Below are 25,789 nucleotides of genomic sequence, written 5' to 3'. Positions count from 1 at the left end.
ACAGCATATGCTCACACTCTGTGCCTCTACCACCTGAAGGTGGTTTAGAGCTGACCTTGGCTTGCAGAAGCACAGGAGGGGAGTCTTCTGGATTAAATTCTTAATCAAAATTAAAACAGTTAGTTGAAATAGTTGCACAGTGCCTCTGAGAATAGCTTTATTCTCAGATGAATAAAGCATGGTATAGCAAAATCTGTTCACCTAACAACTGGATATTTTAGTAATATCAAGTTTAATATTCTGCTATTGTTTGCTGTTCAACATGTCATGTAGAATACAGAAATTCTAATCCATGCAATCTTTTTTAATTAAAAAAAAATAAATAAATAGGGAGACCCAGGACCAATGGGATTACCAGGACTGGAAGGACTCCCAGGGGAAAAGGTAGGACTTTAAAAATGAAGTCATGACTTCTTAGTGGAACTCTCTGCAGCTAAATGGTGTCCAAAATCTTGTTTAAATTTTCTTTTCTATGAAAGTTAATGTTTTTATGTGAAAAAGATTTGTATACTTAGCTGCATTTCCTTTTTTGCTTTAATGTGGATCTAAATCATTTGCTTACCCAACATAAAATTCCATTTTCAACAAGTGGAAATGTGTGTGTAGGAGGTCATGTAGTATTTTATTTCCTTAACTTGATAGAAATTAATATTTACAGAAATTACAGAAATTAATTTTTGTTTTTACAGAAATTAATTACAGAAATTAACTTACAATAATTAATTTACAATTAATTAATTACAGAAATTAACTGTATGAAGTTCAACAAGGCCAAGTGCCAGTCTTGCACCTGGGGCGCAATAACCCCAAGCAGAGCTACAGGCTGGGAGATGAGTGGTTGGAAAGCTGCCAGGCGGAGAAGGACCTGGGAGTATTGATGGATAGTCGGCTGAATATGAGCCAGCAGTGTGCTCAGGTGGCCAAGAAGGCCAACAGCATCCTGGCTTGCATAAGAAGCAGTGTGGCCAGCAGGCCTAGGGAAGTGATTGTCCCCTGTACTTGGCTCTGGTGAGGCCACACCTCGAGTACTGTGTTCAGTTTTGGGCCCCTCACTACAAGAAGGACACAGTAATTTCTGTTTTTCTCAAGCAAACATGGCTTTACCATATGTATATTGTCTTATGAGGAGAGTAGGGGGTTTAGAGAACTGTTTCTCCTCTTTTTGTTAAAAAATAAAAATAAAAATAAGGTAGTGAATTTGTGCCATATAGGAGATTTTCCAAGCCCTGCTTTGCAGTGTGCTCCAAATTGTCCCCCTGTACTTGGCTCTGGTGAGGCCGCACCTCAAGTACTGTGTTTAGTTTTGGGCCCCTCACTACCAGAAGGACATCAAGGTGCTTGAGCGAGTCCAGAGAAGGGTGACGAAGCTGGTGAGGGGTCTGGAGAACAAGTCCTACGAGGAGCGGCTGAGGGAGCTGGGATTGTTCAGCCTGGAGTAAAGGAGGCTCAGGGACGACCTTATTGCTCTCTACAGGTACCTTAAAGGAGGCTGTAGTGAGGTGGGGATTGGTCTATTCTCCCACTTACCTGGTGACAGGACGAGGGGGAACAGGCTAAAGTTGCGCCAGGGGAGTTTTAGGTTGGATGTTAGGAAGAACTTCTTTACTGAGAGGGTTGTGAGGCATTGGAATGAGCTGCCCAGGATAGTGGTGGAGTCACCATCCCTGGAGGTCTTTAAAAGACGTTTAGATGTTGAACTTAGTGATATGGTTTAGTGGAGGAGTTGTTAGTGTTAGGTCAGAGGTTGGAGTCGATGATTTTGAGGTCTCTTCCAACCTGGATAATTCTGTGATTCTGTAATATGTTTAACAAGTTTGTAAGTATGGTCACTAATTCTTGTTCTCTTGTGAGAGTCATCTTATGCTTACAGTCTGTCTGTCTTGTAACACTTATGACATAGCTACAGACCTGAAGAGAAATTTGTACCTGAATTTGTCTAGATCTAGTGCATGAAAGACTTTCATACAAAAAAAAAAAAAAAAAAAAAAAAAAAAAGACTATTTCAGGTGAGTAAAAAAAAATACAGAAAAGGGTAGAAATAGAGGAAGAGGAAATAGACTGATTCCGATTCCCTGCAGTGTTTGTTGTGAAGGCAAAGGCAGAACTGACTAGAACTGACTTCTCAGACTGTTGATCATTACTTTAAAAAAGGCCCCTTGTTTCTGTTTTACTTTTCTGATGCTCTCCCCTGCCTGTATGAAGCCACTCCAGCACATCCTGAACTGTGTCATAGTTTCCAGCGCCTTCTTCTAGTTCAAGTCTACCTTCTAGTGCTGGGAAGTGATCTTTACCTTGAGCTGCTGGTGTTTCAGCCTTTCACATGTTAGTTATGGAGGCTGATACAAATTTAGAGAAAAGTTTGTTATGAAATGCTAAAAATTTCAAGATTTTGGTATTTACTTTTAGGTGTGGCTAAGCACAAAAAAAATCACCAGATAAATGAAAAAAAAAAAAAATGAAAAGTTTATTGTCAGTAAAAATGCTTTGCTTTGATTTTGCCAATATCTTCAAAGTACGATATGGAGAAATAGTTGTGTGTTTTTGGTTTGTTTGTTTTTTTTGTTTGTTTGTTTTTGCAATTGGAATACCTATCTTTTAGGAATTACATGTTTTTCAATGACTTCATACAAAAAATTAGTATAATGTGTTTTTCATCAAAAAGCCATATACATGAAAAGTTTCTCTCTCTTAATATCACTGTACATACTCGTGCAGAGAGGTGGGGGGTAACAAGCTACCATAGGTGTCTACACTAGATGTTTAAATTACGTGAGATGATTCTTGCTCTGCAAGACTACAATTTACAAGCAATTAAGGACAATCTAATTTTAGCATGAACAAACACAGGGTGGTATTACAGGCCTAACTGAGACAAAATGGGGACAAGAATTAAATAACGGGAACAAGCAATGGAGCAGATTGTATAAACAAGCTAAGTGAGTGCCTGGCCCTTTCCCAAAGCCAAAATATTCTTTCCTTTACTAAATTTAGTCAAAATTCCACACTTCTGGTGCAAATAACACAATCCCAGTGTCTGCCTGCCAGTCCCAACAGTACAGTGCATGCTGGTTTGTAATTTAGAGCTCCGAGGTACATTTGTGTAGCAGAATGCTATCTTCTGCAGATAATGCCAGCTAAAGTTTTGTGATAATATCATGAACTGGCAGAAGAACTTTGTGTTCTCAGGGTGAAATTTGCCTTCCCTCCACTGTGCAGACACTGTGGTTTTACAGCTGTGCATCACATCGCTGAATGTGGTCAGGGTGAGGGGTAAGAATAAGGAATTTCCTTTTCCTTAAAGGGAAGAAAGTGCAGGGGAAGTGTTGGGAATTTCCAGCTTCACTCTCCTAGCCAGCATATGATGAAACCACCCATATAAGCTCTGGGTACAAAATAAATACAGGGGCAGAGTGCACTACTCAAGCCAATATGCCCTGCTAAATGTATTCTGAATACTTGATTACTCTGAAGGTGCACATTAGATTCCTTGCTGAGGGGGAAACTTGTTTTAAGTGACTTCTCTTAATCTCCTGAGCATGAGAGGTCAAACTGTGGCCTGCAAGCAAGCTACTCCCTCTAGACACGAAGGTCTCTTCTGGTTTGGTGTGATTTGGTGATATTGGTCTGATCAGCCTTATTACATGAGTGGGTGTGTCAGAGTGAATGTACTCTGCAAGGCAGGGCACTTTTCATTAACTCGCCCCTTTGGGCTGATAAGCAAATTAGAGATCTCTCTTCTAGTTTGCAGAGGTCATTCCCAGCAGCCAATGCATGCAAGCTGGCTGCCAGCCTCTGGCTGCTCAGCCAGATTCAGATTATTTGACACAGAATTAGTTACTGCATTGTCAGGTTTCTAATACAGCAGCCATTCTGTCACAAAGGTAATACACGCCAAGACCTTAAACATGTTCCTTGCTGTTGTCATGAAGTCTGAAAACCCCAAAGGGAAAAGCAAAAGAGAATTTGTATTCATTTGTCTGGTACTGTCCTGCACTGCATTTCTCCATCTTGTATTGCATAATTTGCTTAACTTTTTTTGAAAAGCTATTGTTACTATTGTAACTATAATTGATGCTTTTCCCTACACTGCACCTTTGATCTGAGGATCTCAAAACTGTTTATAGATGTTAACTTGTCATCTCTCTACGCTTTGTGTAATGCAGTTAAGTGCTTCTAATTAGAAGCATCATCACTGTGTTACCGGAATGAAATTATGAGAATGACACAAATCAGCATTAGATTTAAATACAGAAACCAGAATTCCCAACGTCTCCTCAGGGTCTTCTGCACAAAAGAACGTGTCTGAGTTATGTTGGAAGGGCTTTTGCAAAACAGCTCCAGGTAACATAAACTCATGAAAATATTCTCCTGTTCACCTGGCTTTGTGTCAGGGCTTTCCTGACATGATTACAGAAACATGCATCCTGATTTTCTTGCATTTTTAACCCATGTTACACTAGCAGAGTGCAGTATTACAGATTGATACATGACAGCAGTGGGTTAGGGCAAATCTTTCTGTAGAGTTTCACCACTGGTGAGCTTCCTCCATCTGCTTTGAGTTATAGTCCTCTCAAAAGAGAAAGATGAATTTGTGCCCACACATCATCAGCTCCAGCACAAAATCTATTATCTTAGCTTAAAGCATCAATGAAGGTGTCTGGTATGATAAATGAAGAAACTTTGCCCCTTAGAAGACCATGGCACAAGCAAATCAAGGATGTTAACTTGAAGCAAATGGATGACTGGGCAGCAGAAGGCAAAAGCTTCTTTAAAAGGTACATCTTAAATATGGAGATCTTGATAGGATAGTCAATTATGCTGTGTTGATTTTGCTCATTGTCATGACCACAAATGATAATTATTTGGAAAACTACAGATAAGTCAGGACTTTCCATCCCTTTTCAAGGAAGGCCTCAAACAGAGTGTAAAGGATAGCGTGGAAGTTATGACAGGGAAATCTAAACAAAGGATTTAAGTTACTTGTTCAAGTCTGTAAAATGAGTCAATGTCAGAGCTAAATATTAGCATTTAGCAGAGCCTGGCTTTTGTCCTCATTTTCAGTTCACTGCATAATCCTTCCTCAGGTTTTAATCAGAATCCATGAACAAACTCCTGTTTTGAGTGCTACCATTTAAACACATATTTATCTTTCCTTCAGGGTGACCGTGGACCAGCTGGCACACCAGGAGTAGCAGGGACACCGGTGCGTATATTCATTAAAGAAAACTCATATTTTAGAAGAAGTTGAAAAAAAGTCAAGAAAGATGATGAGCTGTAATCTTACTCACTGTTTGTGGATGCCAACTCTTGGTTAATGCTTTATAAGCAGGTATGAAAGTGACAAGTTTTTCCTAAAGGGATTAGAATTTTAATAGTACTGAGGGTTCATGTTATTATTAAAGTAACTAGAGGAAATGGAGTGAATACATAATAAAGCTTGAATTAGAAGCTGCATATGCTCATATCACTTAAGAAAGAAGACTCGTCTCATTGACTCAGCTTAATATAGATAAATTCTAAAGTCATTTTCTGTGGTCCTGGGCATACACAAATTTCTGAGTATCTTTCTATCACAAAGGAAAAATATTAACGTTTATTGAAATCCATGACAATCTGCATATCAAGTCAATCAAACATTTGCTTTAGGGGCATACTTTGTCAGCTATTTACATACAGTATTCAAGAAGTTTCTGAAAGTCATCCTGAAGCTTTGTTGTAGGTGAAAGGAAACGTAACTAATGATAAATTGAAATTATAATTGTTCTGTTTGTGTTCCTAAAGGAAATAAAGATTATTTTTCTTTAGATTGCATTCACAGTTTAATAAAAATATACATATATTCATATTTCAGGAGGCAGCATGGAGTAATTTCTATGCAAATACATTTATTATTAAATATGGGCAGCTACCAATCAGGAGCTGTTTTTAAATTATAAATGTGTATCATGAAATAAAGAGAAGTCTGTATCTATGCACTCCCATCTCCATTAGCCACTGATTTAGTATATTTACTGTTATTTCCAAGAGAGAGCATCAGCTTAAATAGCTTAATTTGGTTAAGTTATCCTAAAACAAGGTAAAAGAGCACATTTAAAGGAAGAAAAGAAGGATTTCTTTGAGCTTTATAGCCCATGTAGAAATTTCAAAGTTTGTTACTCTGAAATATATTTTACGCTGTGAATCAATAATGCAACAGCCAGTTAGGCTGGTCGTAATTGTTCATTCCCTGTGTACTTCCCACTGGGTATGTTTCAAATCTTGTTGCTTTCTATTTTAGCTGGATGTTAAATATTTAATGACTTCCCTTTGTCACTGATGAAGTTGCATTCTGTCGTTTACATTTAATTCTAATAAAATCCATTGAAACAAATTATTTGCTTTAACATTTTATGTTAAGCAGTTTTAATAAAAAATAACAGATTTATGAGAGACAATATTTTTTAGTAGTCAAGGAAGAGTTTTGGAATTACATCCACATAGCCTGCTGGAGGAGTATTTGTCCCCCTCAGCTAGCATTATTCCCTAGATTTAGTAGAGGACACTTGTCCCCATTTGGGGATATAAATATCTCATTTTAGCTTTGGCTTTTTGCCAAGTTGGATTATCAAGGAAACTTGGACTGAGTTTGCAAGAATTGCCACAACTGCCTATTTTCACCAGAAAGAATCCTTAGTCATGTCATTCCTGAAGTCGTCACAGGTGCTGATGTGTTAGGTTCACCACTTGTAGAAGTCATCTGAGAATCTGGTCCAAAGATATTTCCAGGGAATGTGGGTTGAGATTCTTCTCTGGGGCTGAATAGCCCAATCTGATTGCTGACCCAGCAGAAGTTTTGACTAGATGGCCTCCAGTGGTCTTTTCCAATCTGAGTTATCCTCTGTTCCTACAAAGAGGTCTGTTAATTTATTCAAATTACACATGATTAGGATAGCACTGTGCTGTCCACCTGTCCATATGCAAGGCCTAAATGGTGTCCCAACCTAAACTGGGTGATGACTAATGTCCTTGGGACTACAGTGCTGACTGAGAGAGGTAAGGGACTGCAGAAGCAGGATGAGTGATAGTTAAGGATGACTTCAGCTGATACCAATAAGACTGGATGAATGTTGCACCAGGACATGTCACAGAGACTAAGTTCTTAAATACAGTCACCAACTGTTTAAAAGTGCTGAGAAGAAAATTGCCAAGATGTGAACCTGACTTTGTGTGGAATACCAAGTTACGAATAATGCCTAACAGTCAAAGAAACAGGATGACAGAAGCTGTGGTGCACATCTGCTCCTGGAAAGGAGCATCGAAGGCCTGCAAAAAAAACAAATGGTTTTGCAAAAGACATCAAATCACTAATAAATCCTTTTTAAAATATTTCTTTTTCTCTCTTAAAGCATTTATTGAGCTATAACCTGAGTATTTCACTCAAATACATATCCTATCTTAATTTCAACCTAAGAGAAATTGATATTCTGCTTTTTATTTTTAATTTGAATTTGTAATGCTCTCCTTTTGCAGGGAAAGCCAGGATCTCCAGGGTCCCCAGGGATGCCAGGAGAACCTGTAAGTACAGATTTGAGTTCTGGAGCATTGTGATAATACATAAATATTTCTAGCATTGAATAAAAAAAAATTAAATGCAGATTCATACACGTATTTTCTTCTTTCTTAGGGTGAAAGAGGACCTATAGGAGATATAGGCTTCCCTGGGCCAGAAGGGCCACAAGGAAAACCAGTAAGCAATTTTATATGAAATATATTTATGTTCATTTCAAAAACTTACATTTTATTTTGTCAGAAGTTACAAAAGAAATCAGATTACATCCTGCTTTGTAAGATGTGATCCTACAAAGGCTAGATAACTTCTGAAGACCAGGCAAGATAACTTCTGAAGAACATTCTAGAGTTGCAGTGCTCAGTTTTAACCATCTAGTCAATACTTCCTTTTATATGAAGCCTGGTGTGATATTTTTGTAGTTGATGTTACTGAGCTACGTCAAAGGTAGATGAGATCCTTTTAGAAGGTCCTTTGGATCCGTTTGATTTCAAGGCTCCTCTAGTGGATTTTCAGAATGAGAATATTAACCCAGACACTCAACACGGTCTATAAAGGATGGGGTAACAAAATGCATTCCTGGGTTCAATTTAGATAGAGAACAGTTTTGCTTTATAACTCTCTGTATAAACTTCTTGTCCTTCTGTATACAGGTAATGCAACACTGCAGCTGAAGCATTTACTAGGCTTCTAGGATATGTCTAATCTGACCTCTTTATTTAAAATGTGACAGTACTGTAGTCAGCAGTGTCTGGGCTAGTTTAAAACAACCTGGTTTATATTCCAGAAGCAATTCAGCTAGGATAGCTCAGAACTAATTGTGTCTCCCTAAGCTTGATGTTTCAGTGACAAGCATGAGAAGGAGACCATTTAGGTTTATTAGCATGCCTCTACATTATGCTCCTCTCTTGAAAGAGACAATTTCTGTAGCAAATTGGACCAATTTAAGGAATAGCTTGAAAATCTGTAACACTAATAAAACTTTAATGCCCTAGTGCCTACCTCCATAGTTTCTGTCAGGGAGTCACAAGAGTGGGCTGTTTTGCAAGGGAAAGTGAGTGACCTCAGGGCAGGAGCAAGATGGGGCTGTGGCCTCACCAGCAAGGGCTGCAGGCTCACAGTGACCAAACTAAAATAGACTCAGGTCAGCCAACAGCCCAGTGGCAGCCAGAGAAGCCCATGATGACAGGGCAGGTCCTTGGTCAATCCTGTAAATCAAGCCAACAAGGCACAGTCAGGGTGTATAAGGCACAAGGCCATCACTAACTTACCCACACAAGCTGCTTGAGTGGCTCCTGAGAGAAGCAAGGGAGGCCTCGAAGGAGGCACCTCACAGGTCTTGTTCCCCCAGCTCTTTCACAGCAGTCTGATCCCAGATTACAGGGCTGCACCAGATCTGAGCTGCCATTGAGCACAGGCACCCGTAGCCCTGCTGGGGTGGAGCTGCAGAGCCTGTTGGTGCTGTGATATGCTGAGCCAAATTATTGTGCGTTTCCATAGAGGGTGGTTTATCTCTGTCCCCCTCGGTGTAATCCTGCCATTTGTGACAGTTTCTGAGGAAATGCTTAATACATGCAAAACTGTGCTTTGCAGTACGAAAGGGGAGGAAATATTCCTGATAACTTTGCTCATACAGGTCTTCTTTCTCATTGTGCAAAATAGCACTGAGTTTTCTGCATGTGCAGATTCTGGCCATGTATATATATCCCAGTAAATTGAACAATGCCAGATCATTTATCTTGTAGTTATCTGGTGTTGTGCAATGGTTAACTTACTATGTGACTTTAATTTGGCCCATACCAACTAGCACATTGTGAGACAATGCCATGTTCCAGTTTGGGGGATAATGTGAGGCTGGAAATGCTCCCAGCAGGTAGGGTGAATAAGACCATCCTCTTTTGGGCAGGAAAAATGTTTAGCCCAGTAGGTTGCGTGTGTGGCATGTCACAAGTCCTAGGGACCAAAGAATGGTTTTGGCGCTCATTATTAAGGCCTAATCTATGTAACAGCAGAGGGCTCATAAAACATTTGGGCTAATATCTAGAATAAGAAATATAAGAATCTCTTCTGTGTTGGCATAATGATTAGCTATGATTTGAAAAGTTCATACGGAGTTCACAGCTCTATATTCTACATATTTGCAGAATTTCCATGTAACTTGTCATTTAAAGTTGTGAGCTCATTAAAATTTATGCACACCTTGTCACTGAAGATATTTCTTGCACTTCTATCTCAGTTCAGATTTAATCTGCTCAATAGTTCAATATGGCCCCAAGCTTTTTTGTTGTACATGCCCCAAGACTATTTTTGAGTATTTTAATACTGTAACCACACAAACTTCTGACTGTGAAGCTTTAGAATATGTATTAATACCAGCTCTAAAAAAAGCTTAACCCCTTGTTTTCAAAATGCATGAACATAATTGTAATAATAAAAATATTATATTTTTTTTATAGGGAATCAATGGAAAAGATGGATTGCCAGGTCCTCCGGTAGGAAAACATGCTTTTGCACACTAGTTTATTTAATTATTCACAAATAGCATACCTGTTAATCCTAGTATTTGCTTTCATATCTGCTAATAAACGGACATACAACAAAGCCTTTAAGCAATATATTTAGCTTTTTTCAAAAACATTTTTTCAGGGGGCTGTGGGGAGACCAGGAGACCGAGGGCCCAAAGGAGAACGTGTAAGTCCCTTGTCTTAATAACTTATTTCTCTTTAACTAAGTACCTAAGCACCTCATTGGCATGTATTTTACAGTCAAAACCAAGTGAATTTTCTGTGAACTCCAAGCATTTTAGACACTGAGAGTCCCAGAGACCACTTTAAGTAACTAGAATTGAATTGGCTTCTGGATCTAGAGAAAAACACGTTTATTGACCTTCTAACACAGTTGGTCTGGACAGTGTAAATGGTTCAATTGGATGAAAACTAGAAAATAGATAATCCCATTGTGATGCAGTCAAACTTTGAAAGCAGTAAAGCTTTCCCCATCTTCCACCTGGGAGCCTTTTCATGTCACGAATATATAGTCATATTTTACATAAAACAAGCCTGTAATTCTAGGCAGCCGGAGTGCCAATGCATTACTTTACTTCTTGCCAAAATGTTTAGACAATTCTGTTCTGAGTAAGATGATCATGTTGGACAGGAATCATTACAGGAGGCAGGGGGTGATCATTATTTTGTTAGAACAAAGAAAATTCTAGGGCACATGATGCTTCTGTTGTAACAGAAAAGGCTAAAGCCCTGATGTTCTAATACAGTTGATGCCATGTCTATCTGATGATCCAAAAAGCACCTCTTTGTCTAATCTGGAAATGGAAATACTGCTGTATGACACTAAGGAGACATACACCGGGTTTTAACCATTATTACAATAACTGTTTCCTGTAGAAATTAACATTTCATAATGTCTATTCCTGCCTTTAAGAACATAAATAAAATGTGAGAACCTTTTTATTGTACCACCTACTGTGCATTACGTTACATTGCTCAGCCTTAACCTTATCAATGTTACCTATTTGAGTGCCCTACAACTAGTACTATACACATACAAGAGAGAAAGAGGCTGGAACTTCAAGCGCATGACCTTGAAACATACTGACCCCACCTACAGCTGCATCTTTGAGAGAGCTTGACAGATTTTGACAAGAGTTTGTAACCCGCCAGACTGCGGAGGGACTATGCAGTGGTAGTACAGCTATCCATACCTGCTCTGCTGAGTTCTAAGCCTGTGAAATGATACGTGGGTATTTATGCATTAAATATATTTTTAATTAAGTCTTCCTCTAAGCTAGTAGTCTTCATATAGTTTTTCACTCACGTATATGTGAGTCATCTCCTTTAAAAGCACTATCAGTCAAAATGGAGTGTTCTCAGGTGCCACATAACCTGGACTGCAATCTCTAAAAAGAAACTAAGCTAAAAATTATATTAAAGGCTATGCCTCTTCCAAAGTTTGCAATAACATTTTATAGAACAGGAGTTGTTCAGTTTTGCAATGTTTCAGGTTGCTCTGAGTGAATGAGATAGGGCTTTGGATGCAAAAACTTTTTAAGGCCAGGAAAGAGCCTATTTCCTGCAGACTACTGAAGATCTGCTTATCAGTCAGAGACTTTTTTGTACCTTGAATTTCTTAAGGTCCTCCAATTCATATCGTGATACAATAAGTATATGCAGAACAAAACAGTTTCTGCTAGAAGTCTGAAAATTTTTAGGAACCTGGAAAGGTTTGTGTTTTCCGTCAGAACATTACTCTTCCAATTTCCCCAATGCACATATGCTCCCTCTCCTGCTCCTGCCTGCTCTTGAAAATCCAGTTGTCTGAGACAAAGATTACAACAGGTATCTTTTGTGTATTGCCTCATATATATATATATATATATATATATATATATTTGACTGAATAGCTAACTTAGCTATATGTTTATAGGAAATCATTCATATGCTGCATATTTTTGCCCAAAATATTAATGCCAGAAACTTAAACTGGAAATCAGGCACCTGCAATATTTGCAGAATAAATCTTTTAATAGAAATACAATAAATTAAAATTAACATTGAGATTGTTTTTATGTCACACTGACTTCCCTGACTATATTAGCAGTTTTGACAGGTTACAGTTATATATGTAAGATAGGATTTGAGGAGGTCTTTGATTTGGACAGTTGTTGGGGTTTTGTTTTTGGTTTTTGTTTTTTGTTTTGTGTGTGTGTTTTTACTGTTTTTCCTTGTGATTGGCTTTCCAGAGTTCAGAGCCTCTGTGCTCTTACTGAGGGTAATTTAAACGTCAGTTGGGAATGTGTTGCAATTTCACTTAATGCAATAAAGCAACTCAAGTGACAGTCTTTGTAGGAAAGCTTAGTTATCGCCTTTAGTAAGCTCTAACTCACTGGAAATAACACAGATTTGGAGTACAGATGGTGATGAAAGTAGTGTACAACTTCCTAATTTCATCCTTATTTTTCTCTCTGACTTTTTCAGTCTTAACATGTCATGTAAATGAACCTTGTGAATATAACTACACTTTTATTGCTTTATCAGTTTCAGATCTGAACACAATTTACCAGTACTTTCTGTACATTAAAAATGCAATTAATTCCATTCATTTACTCCTCATAAATGTGTATTGTCGATTTATCTGGTAAGGATGTAGGCAGTTCCTAATGCTCTTTCCTCCTTTTGGCAGAACTTAACATGAGCTTCAGTGATGCATCAAGGGCAGCCAGTGACCCATAAGAACCATCAGCTGTTTGTTAACAATCTGAACGCATGACTTGCTGCACTCTGCTCCACAGCTATAGCTCAGTGAACTAATAGACAACACAATCAGTCATTCTAAAAGATTTAATTCCTTACAAATAAAACAAATTTAAATGCCATCTCAGCCCATGATGAAAATTGGCCAGAACATAAACCTTTAATTTATTTCATTTGTAGGGAAGTTAGTCATTTTAAGTGGAGTGTGTCTGTTGTTTCTTTGATTAAAGTGTATCTGTTGTTTCTTTTATATATATATATAATGCCTTAGATATACATATAAGACATCTATGGAAATTTACAGGGGAAAAGAAATGATACCTTATGCCCAGGAGAAGCTAAGCACCTAAATTCAGCCTCTGCTTTATTTGACAACTCTAGATCCTTTTATGGATCAGGTCTATAAAATTTCTGCATGAAATTCTGTACTTAAAAAGTGGACTGCAGAGTCAAGCTATGTTTTGTCATTGACTTCAACTTTAAAAGTGTAAGAAAACAAAACACTACTTGCTGTGTTTTCAGAGGCAAGGATTAGCATATAAATCAGCTTCCCTGCACAACTCATTGGTATAAAAATCAATTTCTGAACAAGGAAGAAATTTCTCTAGCATTCTTGGTGATCTTTCCTAGTCAGTTCTGATAGGTGTTTTCTTTATACTTTTATTTTACACAGGGAGATCAGGGTATTCCAGGAGACAAAGGTCCACAAGGTGAAAGAGGGAAACCTGGCCCATCAGGAGAAAAGGGGGCCATGGGTCCTACTGGGCCACCAGGAGACAGAGGCCATCCAGGATCACCAGGTCATCAAGGTCCCCCAGGTTCACCAGGCCCCCCGGGTTTACTGGTAAGAAAATAAAAAGGTTTTGTTGGTTGCTTTTGAATTCAAAAGAGATGAAGGTGTCTGCTGAGTGTGTGCTGAGCAGCAGCACTTCAAACAGACATTTTTATGATACCACAGTATCATAAAAGTCAAGATATCTCTGAGATTATTTCAGTGTTCTGTTCACAGTTGTGGAAAAAATAAACCAAGATGATGAAGCAGTTCTTTTTAATTAAAAAATAATAATAATAAAATAAAATTGCATGCTCTGCATAAGCTTTATTTATTTATCTAGCTCCTGACAAATCAGTGTGGCTACTTAATACAGCTAATTTTAAAGTTTTTCATAAACTTAAGAGCTGACATATTTTCAAATGAGAGAGAAAAGCAGGCATACAAATATGATTCTTAATAATGGAGAAATTAGTATTTAAAAAGACAATGAAGTGCTTCCTGTCAGTAGTATGTACTTTAGTTTGTCTCCATGTACGCACACATACATGTTGTGGGTTCTTTTTAATTAATGAGAGGCTCTGAATCAGATAGGATAATGGTCTAAAAACCTTTTGCATTGAAATTATTGGTCCTGTGATACCGTTCTATTTCATTGGCTGTGCATGGAAGTAGTGAGCCTCCTAAAGGGGGTGACAAGTTGCCAAATGTTATACAAAAGGCTACTAAAGTAAGACAGTGTTAATGGACTTCTTTACAGTCTTATGCAAATTACTTTCAAAACACATAAGTGCTGATCATCCTAATGGTTGAGTGTACCTCTTCTACTCTATGGTGTTAGTGGCCTTTATAGTGTTATAATTTATTTGCAAACTTTGTAGCTAAGTGAGTAACACAGATTTTAGAATATTTCATTTTTGGTGAAACCTTTTTTTCTCTTAGTATTAATTTCAGCATGTTTTTATTCTCTAGCATTTTAAAGTATCCTCTGTATGTTTCTTCCAGTATATATCACCTTTTTGTTTCCTCATCAGGCTGATGCGGTTTCACTTGAAGAAATAAAAAAATATATCAAACAGGAAGTTCTTAAGGTTTTTGAAGGTAAGACAAATAAGTATTATACAATTAAATTTAAGTCTTAAATTCTATTCTAAAAGTTTTTATTTTCCTATAGCCTTTTTATACAGTTCTTTAAGTCATGTAACTCACAAGGTGCATAGTAGCTGCCTTGTTGCTATAGCTATTCTTAGCTGCTGTTTGTCAACTTCATATAATTATGTTCAAACTATTATAAGTCAAAATATGTTAGCCAGAGTGCTTCCTTATGTAAAAGATCAGCATTAAAAGATAACTTGCTCCAAATCATAATAACAAACATATGTATGTATAATTTTAGATACATACTGACACATATATGTGTCTGCAATGTACCAGTAAGACACTGAAAAAATAGTGAAATGGACACAATAGAAATACAGAATTGTATGGCCACTTATTGACTGTTTAGATAAAGACTTAACAGCTTTGTGTCACACAGGTCTAAACTGCTGTTCATTTTCAGCAAACAGCTATGTGGAGATCCAAAGCCCCCTTGCAGACCATCAACTTCTGGCAGTTTTAAACAAGTGCAAGATCCAGCCAAGGCCTTTGTACTGTATAAGCTTTCTTAGTTGTGTCTTTAGGCTGAAAAGGAAATATTTTTATTCCCCAGCATTTTCCTAGTCAGAGCTGAAAAGCTGCAACTCAGATGGATGTCTGAAGCAAGGGGCTGCTAGAATACATCTTGACAGTAACTTCTCTTCTATTGCAATGCCTTATGTCTGCAATACGCTTAGCTATTTCATCATCAGTATCTGTGGATTCAAACCTCTTCAGCTTCTAGGGATGAAAGACACCAGATAAAGTTTGAGACTTATCAAACCATTCAGGGAGTTTTCCACTTTATAACAACGGTATTACTGTGTATTTTCACACTTACCCAGATTGCCACCTCTTAGAAGTTCAGCCTGTTGTGTATTTGAAGAACAGATAGTTGGCTGAAGTTACCTCCTTTTCCCATTCAAATGGAATGCTAATAGATGTTTAGTCTATTCATAAAAAGAAAGTGTTAAAAGGTGTCCTGCCTTTTGTCTTTGTAACTATTCCATTTTCTACACCTCAGTTGTGTACCCACAAATCTTCTGGTTTTGGCTTTGTTTCACTTTGCCTGTTTTCTATCATTCTGCTTATTTTCTGTTTGATGCCCACTCTACTCAAATTCTAAAACTCTGGCAGAGTAAATACTAGATCAAGTGTGGAGTACTTAGTTAAGATTTTTAATCCAGTGTAACTGAGACAGATTCAAGGTTAGCCTTTGTCTGCCTCTAAAGAATGCTGAAATGTTAGCAAGCGCACTTTACTCCAAGAGCTTCAACAATTCATGCTGAAATCTCTGCAATCAATAATGTTTGCTGAGCATTTATCTTTTTACAACTGTTTCTAAGATTTCAGCACATCCCAAGAAGTGTTCACAGTATTTGAGCTCTACTTTGCAACTTAATATGAGTTATAAAATGTACCCTTCATAGGTATGTTAAATACTAATTATTCTGCATTCATGTATTTCAAGTACTTCACCAGCAGGAGTCAGAAGTCATTTAAAATATTGGACTACATCAGTAAAAGATAGTACATGAATTTACTACAAATCTGTTCAGATTATTGCAATGGGTAAAGACTCAGACATGAACTCATTTGAACTGAAGACCTCAGTACTTATAGGAGCATTTAATACTGCTGAAAATTTAGAAGGATTAAACACCTTACTTGTTGAAACTTACTTTATCTGGAGCTTTGGGGTTTATTTATTTTCATGTATTGTGAATAGATTTCTTAGCATTTTTTCTTGTGTCCTTTTTTAATGAAGAAAGGATGGCTCAGTTTGTATCCCAGTTGAAGCTGCCTGCTGCAATGCTTGCCTCCCAAGCTCATGGAAAACCAGGACCCCCAGGAAAAGATGGATTGCCAGGGCCCCCAGGAAAGGATGGTTTACCAGGGCCACCTGGAGAACGTGGGCTTCAAGGTAGGAATTCCAAAAAATGGTTCCATGAATTGTATCTTAAAATCCTTATACACTTGCTAATGGTTATTAAATAAACCAGGATTACCTACCTAGCTTCCTAATGATTAACTTTTAAAACTGTACTTATGTTTTTCCAGACTAGATCTAAATATTAACCCATAGTAAATGTGTGGATTTTACTGATTTGAAACTCCTAATCAGTGCATTTGAGTCTAATAAATGATCAAATTAATTACTGACAGATATCTAAAACTGACAGATATCTGGAGTGCTGTACCAGTTATTTCCTGTCCAAAATACTTGAACGAGGAGGAAAAATTAAGCCAGCACTCTAATGTAACTATTAATGTAACTAATGTAACATCCTATTCCATATTGAGAGACCATGTTTTTTAAGAAAGAAAAAAAAAAAATTGAATTCCAAATGTGAGTACTTTCAGCTCTGATCCTGGGACAACACAGGGGAGGAAAAATTGAAGGCAAATACTGTTTTTTAAGGAGCAGTGAAAACTGAAATATTACAGCATGCATCCTTCTTACTGTGAAGTAATCTATTTTCACAAATCAATTTCAGAATAATAAGGTTTTCACTCTACCCTTAATGGTACTTTGTATATTTCAATGCACTCAGACAGTATAAGATGCTCATTCCAGTGAACTGTCCTTCACTGCAAAATTAGCTTCAAGAAATCCAAGATCATCATAGCTGTGTAATACTGTAGACCCAACCTATCCAAGATTAAAAGGAAGAGGAGAACAGAATAAAAGGAAAAAGAAAAAAGAAAAAAAAAAAGGAACTTATCCATTAATAATGTTTTGTGGGCAATATGTAATTTGCAGTTTATCTGTAGGTAGTTCTTTATTATTATCTTTTGTTAGTTTGGTCTGCTCTGGAGTCAGAGCAAGTCAGACTGGAATGAAGAACATGAAAGCAAAACTGAAGATGTGTGGATCCTAAAGCTATCAGAAGAATAAAGACTTACTAACATTGATAAGCGCAAACCCCTGACAGAAGCTTGAAAAATGAGATGAGCTCAGAATGAGAAGAACAAGAATAAAGGATCAAGGAAAACAATAAAGCCTTATAATCTTACAGCACTGACTTCATCATTATCTGAATATTCAGATCACTGTAAACAGTCACCTTTAATGTTGGTGGCAGATTGTTCAATGAGTATGTATGTGGTGGATAGTCTCAGATGCCTCTGAGATCGTTATACTAGGCTTCATTTTCAGCTAGTGAGCATCAAAAGTAAAGGTGATAGCTATGCTTGAAAAAAATAATAAAGCTGCTTTTTCATGCCTTATGCTTAAGTAAAAGTAGTGCCCCATGTACACAAAATTCCATTTATTTTATCAATAACCTTTTTTCATAAGCATTAAGCTAAGTGAGAAGCATTTACTTCTCTTTCATTACTTTTTAATAATCATAAAACGCATTTACTTTTTTCTCTTTTGATATATCAAAAGATATAGAAAATCATACTTCAAAGGCAAGAAAACCAAAAATTTGTCTTGCCTCCTTATTACACTATGAGTAAGAGAGATTACCATGAGAGAAGCACACTTACAAGTACATTTCATGCCTTTCCCAGTTGTGCCTGTGCGTCTTGTTGTTTTGTGCCAACAGCTAAAAAGAAATTCAGATCTCTGAGCAGATTGCAAAGTATCGTTGCATATTTCAGTTTATTTTCAACCATAAAGGACAGAGCAGACAAGACTTCTTGGAGAAGCATGTTATGTGCATGTGTGTCTGAGACCATCAAGGTAGCATGCTGTGTGCACGTGTGTCCAAGTCAGTGAGGAAGCATGTTATGTTCACCTACCCACCTGGGAGGCCAGACAGATAACATGCATTGGGGGTATTTGGGGTATTGGGGGTATTGACTGCCAGTTATTTTGGGTATTGGGGGTATTGACTGCCAGTTATTCATTATTGTGGTTCTCACTCAGTTGTAGCCCAGATTGGCAACAACTGGTTTTTAATAGGGTTTTGCTGTGCACAGTAATGCACATCTGTGCTAGCAGAGTGAAACAGTCACTTGTCCAAAAAAGTCAGTGGAAAAGAAAAAAAAAAAAAAAAAAAAAGATAGTTTTGAAGAATAATTAATAGGACAAACACCTCCAGAGCAGTTTGTGATGCTGCATGCTGAGCAGAGCTCTGGCCAGTGGGAGGGAGCAGGCGTTGCCATGTGTTCGTGGAGGTGCTTAGCCTGCAGCTTAGAAGAGTCTCTCCAGTGTGGAGTCCCTCCAATGTGGCTTCCTTAGGAGTCAGTCTGCTCTGATGCCACCAGGAGGTGGAAGCCTCCTGCCCAGTAAACTCATGGGCAGAGGTTAGACTCAGAAGCAGAAAACACAGATACTAAGTCTAGGAAGCGTGGGCATGGTCTTCAAAAAGCATATATAAAGAGCTGCTAGCTCTTTAAAACCACCAAAGAGTTGCAAAATAAATGATGAAATATGCAATTGGTATTTAAACAAGTTGTATAGTAGTGATTGGAATATCTCTCTATATATTCTTTTTAAAAAATAACCTATAGCATATGCATCAGTAAGCTGATACTGTGAGGCAGTGTTACCAGTGTTGTAAATGATGCTAGAGTCTTGTAGAGAAGGAATAAGTTTATTTCAAGATTTTACTGACAAGTTATAACAATGCCATCCATCTGCAGGCAGTCAGACTGCCAGGTATTACAGGAAATAGTTCAACTGACTCTTAATTTAATTGGATTTTTTAATCTATAATACAATGTGAATTTTGGTCCGTCAGACAAAATTCCCTTCAGAGAACTTTGTAATCAAGAGATGCATATTATCTTTTACATGAATATGATGATTTTTCTCATACGGAAAGAAGTATTCATCCTGATTAAGCCTCACTATTTTTATCAAAATAAGGAAACATAAGAGTCCTCGTAGCTCATGGTAGCCTCAAGGAATCAGGAAATAAAAAGACCATCTGATGAGTAGTGAAAATTCCTTGTCTTTATTGTTGATTCCTGAAGTGAAATTTAGAGCTTTTAATATAATAATTTGCATGGTAGGAGCATCTAGGAACCTTGGTTGGCATCATGAGCCCATTGTAGTGGATGTTGTCCAGACACAGTCACTCTTCTGAAATAGCTGTACTGCTTTAAACTGTTACCTCCTGTAAACTGTTTTTTGCTGTGTAGGGTGGAGTTAACCTGTTTTACTTTGATCTGAAACATAGTTACTACCTCTCAGCCGTGAAGTTGCTTTGCAGTTTTTTGCTTGTAAGAATGCAGTGATATGCATTCTTATGCATTCATATGCATTTGCACAGTAAAATACTGTGGATACTTTAGAATCATTGTTCCCTGTTGTGTCAATGTGTTTGCTTCACATTCATATTAAAGAACATCAGATTTCTCTAGATACTGGCATGCTGGTTTCAGCTATTGCATTATCCATGTGGATGGGAGAAGGTCTCAGCAATGTAGGCAGAACACTTTTTGGAGCTGTTTAAATGAGACTCCTTTTTACCTCCACAACACGTAGACACAAACTTGCGCCATTTCCAAGTAGAGCTGAGGGTGTTGCAACAGTGATGTTTCTGTATGTGATATTTGTAGTTCTGACAGAGCACTGAACCAAAAGCTTCATTTTAGCTATGACCAGTCTATGAACAGAAGAATGCTTCTCTTTTTAAATAGATCCTTGCTACACACTACTACCACTTGTTTACCATACTACCCGTGTTGGGTACATGTTTACATACAACAAATTTTGGGTTGTAGGAGTTACACCAAAACTCCTGGAACCCAAGTGAAAGCTTTGCTGAAACCTTTTGAATTAAGCAGGTACCTCTTACTGGCATTGTAATTCTACCAGTAAAAACAGACATCTTATATGTGCCTTTATGTTAAAAACAATAAATCAAAATCTCACGTAATTGTATGGTAATATTTTCCTTTGACTAAGTATGAGTTTGTTGCTTTAAGCTCAGAGAGAAGGTATTATTAACCTCTAGAAGAATAATCATGGACCTACTTCTGAGCAAATATACCTCATTTAAAATCCAATATTTTACTGCCAAAATTACATATGACATTGTTTAGACTGTTTACATATAGGCCTGTTTACGAATATGCTTATATTTTGTGAAATAAAGCCTTATTTTTAGAAAAGATACCTGGGAATTTTTGTATTAAGTTTCAGTGTCAAAAGAACATCTGCCACTATGTGCAACCTACACCTTTGTATATGTATTCAAATACAACCAGTTAATTGTTTACACTACCCTCATTCTTACATTTGCATAGGCAGGCTGCTGTTTGTACTGTTGTGGTTTCTTCCTTATTGTCTTGAATTCCGTTGATGTTTACAGAGCCTTTTGGTTTATCTCAGTCCCTTTTCAACTGTGTTGTGTCATATATCTACAGTAATGGTTACCATGGACTTTGTAAATGTGATACATCGTAAATGTGATTTCTCTCTTTTTCCCCAAAACAATGACTAGTGGCAGCACTACTTTGTAAAATTACAACTTAACTGGGTTTGTAGTGAGAAATGTACTGTAATTATCTATTGTAAATTAAGAAACTTAGAGATGTGTAATAAATAGGAAGTGTAATAGATCCTGTGAGTGTGTGATTGAGCTTCTTAAACAGTAGCAACTATTATGTATTACTCAAGGTTTTCAGAGTCAACCAACTTGATGTAGTTATAAAGCACTACTACGGTCACTGAAGAGAAAATCAAGGTTCACAACTGAATAGAAACACCATCATATACCCTTTTCCAAGCCTTCATAGCTTACGTGCATATATGCCTCACACACTTCTGTTTAACACAACTCGGTTACCAGGATGCATGATCAGTTTGTTTCTCTGTGAGATTTTAATCAGTTTGTTTCCTTTTGTTATGTTGTGCATGTCACTCTGCATGTGTTTTCAAATGTTTTTGCCTTTGTGGGGTGTTGACAGATAATTGATAAAAGATCATCCATGCTCTGTTTTGAAATCCAGAACGCAACAGGTAATAATAGCCCTTCTACAGAAGTGTACAGTAAGCCTGTGTTTAACAAAGTTTGAGTACTGGTGTACCATTCCTCTTGCATTGTGTCTGTTGTAACAACCCTGAATTGGTACCCACAGCACTTTGAGTAGTTTCCTTCTGGATTGTCCTGTCAAGTACCAGTGTTGCCATAGACTGCAGTGCACTGACAGGACCACCTTTGCCTTCTGTCTGCCAGTGCCTATTATTCTTCATGAGACATCAGGTGGACTGATGCCACTATGCTTACTGGTCAGCTACACCTCTTCTCTTTTAATTTAAACTAAGTTATAGCTCTTCACAGGAAGGTTTCTTGTATGGCATATGTGAAACTGGAAATGGGCTGGTCCTGGAAGCAGAGCAAATTTAATTCTACGTGTGACCAGAAGGTGGCAAATTAATCTTTGCTTACACGCCAACATCTTGGGTCTTGGGGAGGGGAGGCAAGAGGGTTTTCTTAAAATCCCTTTTAAAGTAAGGGGTTGTGGAAGGTGTCACACTTGTTCCTTTAAAAATGCTATCATCCCCTGTCCTACATAAAATACATAATTTAAACAGAAAAGCTGCACTTTTAGAAGGACTTCTTACTTGAAATATGAGGCAAAATGTTATACTGGTACCCATGAACCCTTCTCTCTAAAGCAGCCAGTATTTCCAACTAATAAAATTTTTATGAACAGTTTAAGGGGAAAAAAAAAAAAAGTTATATAGGAATTGTACCATGTGAGAAGATGGAAGCTATTTAGAAAAATACAAAGCTTTGTCCTGTGAAGAAAATGAAGAGAAATATTCAAAGTATGATTAGTAATCACCTTGTTAACAACATGTAGGTACTTGCATTAAAGAAGGCTTTCTGTGCTAGCACCCCTAATCTGCACAAGGTCTGAAGACAACTTCTAAGTAAGGGCAGGTGCATAACACTGGAGAGTGAATAGATCTTCTCTTACACATAGGAGAACATCAAAGCATACAGCTTCCAGCCCAAGTTTACAGCTAAAAAGTGCAGACATCAGGGTTTATATAGAGTGAGGAGGCCAAAGTCTCACGCAGTTTGTAGGCTGTCACAGATGGGCTGGCTGGCTGCAGTTATGGTCCTGTGAGTATGGTCAGTTAAAGATGGGGTTGGATTCCAGATGGCCCTTTTGTTGGTGCTTTATATCATTTCATCAAACAGATGGAGCTGGAGCAGCATATACGTTCAATTCATTTTGACAGAAACTTCAGGAAGTTTAAGAATTTGGAAAAAAAAAAAAATGGAAAAGGTCAGGATATTAAATATAGTGAGGGTCCTCTGGCAGAGGGTGCAACTGCTAGAAATCCTCATATTTTCCAGAAGGAAAATAGAAATGCAACAGCTGTCCTAGAAAACAATGATAGTCAATGATAGTCACAGGTTTAAAAAAAAAAAAAAAAAAAGAGGTGAGCATGAATTTTCAAAATTACATTTGTCATGGTAATTTCTTGTCAACAAGGTCTATAGAAGATTGCTGTTTGTAATAAGAGGACACTCTTATTTTCATATCTTTATTCTGTGTAGGTTATAGAGGACAGAAAGGGGAAAGAGGTGAGCCTGGAATTGGACTGCCTGGTAATCCTGGACCACCTGGCCCTGCAGGTACAAGTCTCCAGATTTATTTTACGCTATCATTATTTATGTACTAACATGCCTTTCTCCTGGTTCTCCCACATTTTACATCAGTGAATTCCTCCTGATTTTTGCCATAGCGTGAGGTCAGGTACGCCAGCCTTCTGGCAGATGAGCTGGCATGAAGCGAACTTTCAGAGATGTAAGGCATTGCATGTACTCTGGCAAGGACTGTGCTAATTCTAACTTTATTCCACCAGCTGCTGGCCTGCCGGGCTCACCAGGAACTCCAGGGTCACCCGGACCGCAAGGGCCACCTGGACCTAATGGAAGATGCAATCCAGCAGACTGCTATTACCATGTAGCACAGACTCGGTCACGCACCAGTGGGAAATAAAAGCCCTCTCCCATAGACACTTGGGTTCACAATCACTTTTCACTCCTCTCAATAAGTTAATTTAATCTTTGAAATACTTGGTGCATTTTTTGTTCCCTTGACACTGCATGGTCTGTAGATAATTTGTAAGGCGCGGAATTGAGCCTTTTTCTATTCTATTTGCAGTGTCATAATTGCGAAATGATGACATTTGTTTTCCAGAGTGCATTCCATGTGTTATGTTTCTCATATTTATTTTGCTTAGAGGAGAAAATAGGCCCAAATAATTTTCATAAGCTTCTTTCTTCAAACAAAAAATATTTTATTATAACTTAAGGCAGTACATATGCCTCAGTATGTAAGCTGGCTTGATGTTTCTTACTGGTGGTGAAGTTTAAACAGAGAAAATGCTGTTCTGAAGTTTTAAAGTGTACCCATTGGTGGTGAATGTAAGATCTTAGCTGGAGTGCTAGGAACTCTGTTCAGACTAAATGTTACTGTCCCCTGAGGAGGCTCTGGCACACCCCCTGAACCAGGTCTGCATCATGTACCACAAGCCCTACCAACCACTTATATAATTTTCTAGATGTCAAAGAAAGAAACAGATATTTTTATGATCTCTACTCCCATCCAGTTCAGATTCAGACTGACTGGGAATTCACCAGGTGTAGCACTAAGGGGTGTTTCTGTTGAATGAATGATGTTCCAACTGAGAACTTGATCGTTGGTTTAGTCACGGTTGTATATACACTCCGGGTGTGAGTGGTAGGGACTCCTGGTGTTGTTCTTCACTGAGAACTGGGACACCTTCTAATGGTCATGTGAACTCAGTAAGTGTATTATCATTGCTTGTAATCAAGCTACTCTGCCATTATGTCTGCTTATGAAAAAGACATCTTGCTTTAGCAAGAGCACACATGTTAGCAGTGACATCTGGAGAAGAAACCTTCGTAAGTCCCTGATCTTACAAAAGGCACATTTTCCTATTTCTCCTGCAAGAATTACATCCTGAAATAAGTTTCAGAAGAACTTGAAACCAGTAAAGTGTAAAATTCACAGGTCCTTGTAACTGGCTGCAAAAATAAAAATAGTTGAAGTTCAAGAGAAGTTTGGAAAAATTAGGAAACTGTCCTCTGGAAGTTGTCAGACATGGGTCTTGACTGCATGCAGCTTGCAAGCATTGGGTAAATGAACAGGCATTGTCAGTAAAGAACAAAAGAGAACAACATGTAAATCATACAGAGCTTAAAGGAGTGGCCAAAAGAAAAGGTGGAGAAAACCAATTGTACAGAGCCTGACTCTGAAAAGGAGGTAGAAGGGTTGGCCAAAATTTCACTCCTTACAATCAGGAAACAGACAACTGTAGATTAGTCCTAAGGTTCTATTAGGACTATATATCTATATATCTGGCTACAGTGTAATAGAAATTGAAAATGCTATTAAGGGAATTCTGTCATTAGGAAGGTGGTAATGCTGTCCTGCTGTAGGCAGGCGAGTGGTCTTGGTGGCCGCCGTGCTTCAGCAGTGCCAAAGGAGCCAGCCGCTTGGTCAGATGGCAGTGAAGTGCTCCCAGATTGGGAGTGTTAGATTCCAGAGAAGCTCTCATACAAAATTAATGTCTGACTTCTGATCTTGACTTAGAAACAGTAATAATGGTGGGAGACTAAAATAATATATTGACATTTGTTCTGGGTAGAGTTCCTAGCACTTGCTTCCAGACCAAGAGGAGAAATATTTGTACCTTGTAGAGTCACATTAGGTATCCAGGGAGTAGGGTGAGTCTTCAGTCACACTTGCTAAGACGAAAATCATACCCTGGGAGCGACCTCCAAGTGTCACTTGGTGTATTAAGCACACGTTTTGAGGGAGGAAGGTGCTTAGCAGAAGGAAAATGTTTAAATGAACACAGGGATGGAAAGTTGGCATCTTGGCACCCGGGACAGGAGAGGTGAGCTGGAAGGAGGATGCCAGAAAACCGATGGCGTGTCACAAGCCTGATCTCTGATGGAGAGCTGCAACACGCTGCACTTGGAGGCATGCTGCAGGGGCTCAGGGTGTTACGTGCATGCCCTGTAAGTACTGAGATTTGGGTCGAAGTCCATGGACAGCTTGCAGCTCTCAGCCTCCTCTCCTGCCCACCCCTCGCAGTGCCCTAGCAGGCAGCAT

The 25,789-nt window shown here is 38.1% G+C and overlaps 1 protein-coding gene across 10 annotated transcripts in view; it reads left to right on the top strand.

Annotated features, from left to right (window-relative positions):
* COL19A1 (collagen type XIX alpha 1 chain) overlaps nucleotides 1–23,664 on the top strand; it is a 208,668-nt gene extending 185,004 nt beyond the window's left edge. For 9 of the 10 annotated variants that reach the window (XM_084515289.1, XM_084515298.1, XM_084515297.1 and 6 more), the window contains 11 exons: nucleotides 331–384; nucleotides 5,159–5,203; nucleotides 7,510–7,554; nucleotides 7,664–7,726; nucleotides 10,003–10,038; nucleotides 10,193–10,237; nucleotides 13,487–13,657; nucleotides 14,620–14,686; nucleotides 16,491–16,646; nucleotides 23,200–23,277; nucleotides 23,508–23,664. In XM_084515289.1, the coding sequence (XP_084371415.1) occupies nucleotides 331–384; nucleotides 5,159–5,203; nucleotides 7,510–7,554; nucleotides 7,664–7,726; nucleotides 10,003–10,038; nucleotides 10,193–10,237; nucleotides 13,487–13,657; nucleotides 14,620–14,686; nucleotides 16,491–16,646; nucleotides 23,200–23,277; nucleotides 23,508–23,644 (897 nt within the window). In that variant the 3' untranslated portion in view covers nucleotides 23,645–23,664. Of the gene's footprint in view, nucleotides 1–330; nucleotides 385–5,158; nucleotides 5,204–7,509; nucleotides 7,555–7,663; nucleotides 7,727–10,002; nucleotides 10,039–10,192; nucleotides 10,238–13,486; nucleotides 13,658–14,619; nucleotides 14,687–16,490; nucleotides 16,647–17,525; nucleotides 17,674–23,199; nucleotides 23,278–23,507 lie in introns of those variants that run through there. The other variant, XM_084515290.1, reaches the window with a different exon arrangement.
* Nucleotides 23,665–25,789: the final 2,125 nt, after the last annotated feature.

The sequence above is a fragment of the Aythya ferina genome (assembly GCF_964211825.1).
Source record: "Aythya ferina genome assembly, chromosome: 3".
NCBI lineage: Eukaryota > Metazoa > Chordata > Aves > Anseriformes > Anatidae > Aythya > Aythya ferina.
Note: the sequence above shows the minus strand (reverse complement) of the source record. Positions and strands in the feature narration are given on the sequence as shown.